At 59.3% G+C, this 3,927-nt stretch overlaps 1 protein-coding gene across 1 annotated transcript in view; it reads right to left on the bottom strand.

Moving 5' to 3' along the window:
• Window positions 1-2,767: 2,767 nt before the first annotated feature.
• FMOD (fibromodulin) overlaps window positions 2,768-3,927 on the bottom strand; it is a 5,588-nt gene continuing 4,428 nt past the window's right edge. The window contains exon 3 of the mRNA XM_010008308.1: window positions 2,768-2,991. Within this exon, the coding sequence (XP_010006610.1) occupies window positions 2,840-2,991 (152 nt within the window). The 3' untranslated portion in view covers window positions 2,768-2,839. The remainder of the gene's footprint in view (window positions 2,992-3,927) is intronic.

Genomic DNA, 3,927 nt, shown 5'->3' with positions numbered 1-3,927 from the left:
GTGGGTGTCTTTTACTTCCCACCCAGGGAGAGTCCTTAGGAGGAGCCCACAGTCCAAATGTGACTTTGGAGGGGCTGCAGCTGCTGGGACCTCCTGCAGCAGCCCCACAAGAAGGCCCTAGTGCTTGGGGCACAGCTCCAGGGGGCTGGGGAACTGTTTTTCAGTTGGTTTGGGGAGTCCTCCTCCTTTACACTTCTCTGTGGATCTGGACAAAGCCCTGCACTCCCCCCCCCCCTTTCTGGTGGGATACAGGCTGCTGGGGCCTCCAGGACCCCACACCTCCTCCCAGCAACAGGAGGAGGAGGAAAGGGAGGAGGAGGGGGGCCAAGCCCCCATCCCTGCTATCCCCACCACAACAACAAGGCGGTGATTGGGCACCCGAGGGCTTGCCCAGGACCAATAGAGTCTCCCTTTTCTGGGGGAGAGGAGGGGGAGAAGCAGGGTGGGTTGCACTGACCCTCTGCCCCCTCACCTCCAGCCCTGTGGGATGCAGACCCAGTGCCCCAGCTGGTGCACATCAGCCTCCCCCATCCCCCCGCCTGGATAAAGCAGCTGCTGGAAGCAGCAGTGAGTGGCTCCTTCTTCTGGGTTTTGCTCTGTTGCTATCAGACCCTGTTGCCAGGTCCCTACAAACCACCTCTGGACCCCCCCCCCCCCGCCAGCCCCTTTGGCTCCTGCAGGCTGGTGTTGATTTGAGAAAGGGTGTGGATGCTCTGGGGCAAGAAGCTGGCCTGGGAACAAGGTGTGTGCTGCCACCAGGGCAGCTCCTGAGCACAGGAGGAGGGTGGTTCTCTGCTGGCTTGTAGGTTGATCCTGCAAACATCCTCCCCTGCTGCTTTTATACAGCATGAAGACACGGTGGGGGCTTGTAGTCCTGTCCCTCTCTTGCTTGCCCTGCTGGGTCCTGCCACGGGAAGGAGGAGGACAATGGGCTGTGGTACCTGTCCTGGGGGCTGATGGCAGAAAGAGCTGGTCCCAGATTCCAACAGGCATCTGATGCCTTGGAGCCAACTAGCTCCATGTCTGTGGGGGTCTGGAACGTCCTCCCACTCCCCCTCTGCTGCCAGCCTTGGAGGGAGCCTGGCACAACCACTCCTCACCTCCCCCAAGCCCTTTTTCTTTGGTGGGGGGAGCTGGATTTCACCCCACCTCTTGCTCAGCCCTGCCCAAGCAAGTACTGATGATGGTGGGCACCCCTGGGTCCCACCTCCTGCTGGCACCAACCTAGAGCAGAGCAAGACCCCAGCGTGCAGAGCAGAGGCCACAGGCTGGGAAGTGACACTTTCTGTGCAATTCCAGGTCTGTGCAAATCCTGCCTATGTGGATTTTGGGGTTTTTTTTATAAGCATCCTCCAGCTTAGCTGTTAAAAATAAGCAGGGCTGAAGACGGGAGAACAGGAAAGCATCTGGAAAATAACTGTGCCGGTAGCACCGCCATCCCGCCCCTCTCTCAACCGATACTTTTCCATGTGTATTTTCTCCTTCTATGAATGTCCTCGCATGGAGCCCATCTGGGATGTGCTGGAGCAGCAGCTCCCCAGCGTGGGGAAGGTGAGGTACTCACACGTCGTGTCTGGAACAGCCACTAGACGGCAAATCCAGCCCCGGTTGTGTGCGCGGGAGGGGACAGAGCTCAGAGCAGCTCGGATGCTCAGCCCCTGGTTTCTGCCTTTGGGATTCCTCAGACACGCTTCGTGCAGTTACAGAAAGGGCTTTATTGGTCGGTGCGGTACCTACAGTTCATGCGTTGGTGATAGTACAGGGTTTTTTTGGGTTTTTGTTTCTCTACTGTTAGCATGCAGTGTAAATGGGGAGGGGCTGGATGACCTCGTCAGCTTGGCGGGTCATCTCCAAAGCTCAGCTGCCCTTTTGGTTCTCAAACTAATCTGTCCAAGGAACCAAGCTGGGTGTTTTTGGCCATTCAAACGTGCTGCAGATGCACAAGTCACTGGGGTTTTGTGCTTGTTGGTTGGTGTTTTGTTGGGTTGTTTTTTTTTTAAATGGGAGGCCCCGGGTGCCTGGGCAAGGAGGGAGCTCAGAGCCAAGCTGGTGGGTGGGATGGAGCTGGGTTTGGGGAGGTTCCCCCCTGCAGCCCAGGGTGATGGCACCAGGAATTGCCCTCGCCCCTGGTCCTGTCCCCTGCCTGGGAGGAAGATGGAAGACTCTGGGCCACAGGGGTCCATGAACAGGCTGTTTCTCAGGGTGTTTCTCTCCAGCCTCAGCAGCTGGCAGCTGCTCGGCAGGGGCAGGAGGAGTTTCCTTCCTGGAAACTTCTGGAGTTGGTGGAAGTGGGGAAAAATGGTAGGGGGAACAGTGGGCTTGCTCTTCCTCATCCTCAGCTGGGGAATGCTGTCAGCCAGGAGGTCATTAACCTTTTACTCCTGTAGCTCCCAACCTCCTGGATAATCCTCCCGGTGACCACTGGCACCTGGCCCAGGGTGAGTTGGTGCAGCTCTGCTGTTGCTCCCGGACCCACACCTGAACCCTGAACCCTGAACCCTGAGGTGGCTGCTCAGGGCCACACCTGGGAGGTGGGATCAGCTCTCCCCCATCCCCACTGCACCCAACCCAGGGGAAGGAGATGGATGAGGGGGTGACTGTAGTGGGGTCAGAGGGAGAAATGTGCTGGGACTTGTCCCACCTAGCATAGCCAGAGAGCCAGGAATGGGGGATGTCTGGGGACAAATGGATCCTGCCCACCCACCTGGGCCGGTGTTGGGAGTTCCCTTCTTGCACTAGCGCGGAAGCCAAGTCTGCTGCTTGAAAATGGGAGTGAGTGTCTCCCCAGGAACGGGAGAGCCAAGTCCTGAGGATGGGGAGGGGGCCAGGAGGGGCTGGGCTAGATCTCGATGATGGTGGCACGTCGCAGGCACAGGGGGGCGTCCGGGGGCACCGCGTTCCTCTTGATCTCGTTCCCGTCCAGCCGCAGGACCTGCAGCCTGGAATAGTTCATCACGTCCACCACGGAGCAGAAGCTGCTGATGGAGAACTCTGCGGGGGGAGAGGAGATGGAGAACCTGAGCACCGGCTTTGGCCCCAGCTCTCACCTTTGTGATGTGACTGATCTTCGGGGAAGGATGTGAGAAATATCAAGGGGGGCTGCTCTGGGGCTGAGGGTGCTGACCCCTGGGAGCTGCTTTGTGGTAAGATGGGCAGGGAAAAAAAAGGAGATCACCCCCAAATCACCACTAACTCGTGCAAATTTGACACTCTCCCCTCTTAAGCTAGAAGAGTAACTGATGCTCCTGGCTGCAGCTGGAAGGAGCCCATCGATTTGTGCCTATCCAAGGGTTTGGGAGCAGTGTCAGCACCTGAGCTGCCTTTCCCAGTCCGGCTGGAGGGCTGGCAGGGAAAATGCCAGGAGGAGTCAGATGAAAACCATTGCTTTTTATTGGGAATTGCCTTTGCAGCCTCTTTGCTGAGGTCTCATCCGTTGCAGCCTCCAGCCCCTGGCTCCCCTCGGCCACACGTCCCGGCCCCCTGGACAGGGGACACATGTGTCCCCATCCCACCCTGTGATCATCCCCCCTCCGTTCCAGGCAGGGAAACTCCTGCTCAGCGCTGGGTTTGCAGGGAGGAGACGGAACAAGCTCCAAAAAAAAAAAAATTGGGTGTAGGATTTGGGAGAGGAATGACCGACTAGAGGGCAGCAAAGCTCCAGGCCGGGAGGCTGCTGGGGAGGGCAGAGAATTGCTGGGAGTCCCCGCACCCACAGCCCGGGGGGCTCTGGGGGGCTGCGAAACCCCCGGTGTGCGGGGGGCGAGCGGGGTGGCCGGAGGGTCACGACCTGATGTCCCGTGGGGTGGGATGTGCCCCCCGGTGGGGTTGATGCTGCGGTCGTGGAGCTGCAGCCCCTGCAGCCCCTGCAGCCCCTGCAGCCCCTGCAGCCCCTGCAGCCCCTGCAGCCCCTGCAGCCCCCGCAGCCCC

This window comes from Chaetura pelagica, unplaced genomic scaffold (genome assembly GCF_000747805.2).
Source record: "Chaetura pelagica isolate M959 unplaced genomic scaffold, ChaPel_1.0 scaffold152, whole genome shotgun sequence".
NCBI classification, from domain to species: domain Eukaryota; kingdom Metazoa; phylum Chordata; class Aves; order Apodiformes; family Apodidae; genus Chaetura; species Chaetura pelagica.
The sequence above is the reverse complement of the archived record's forward strand: the minus strand, read 5'-3'. Positions and strand labels throughout refer to the sequence as shown.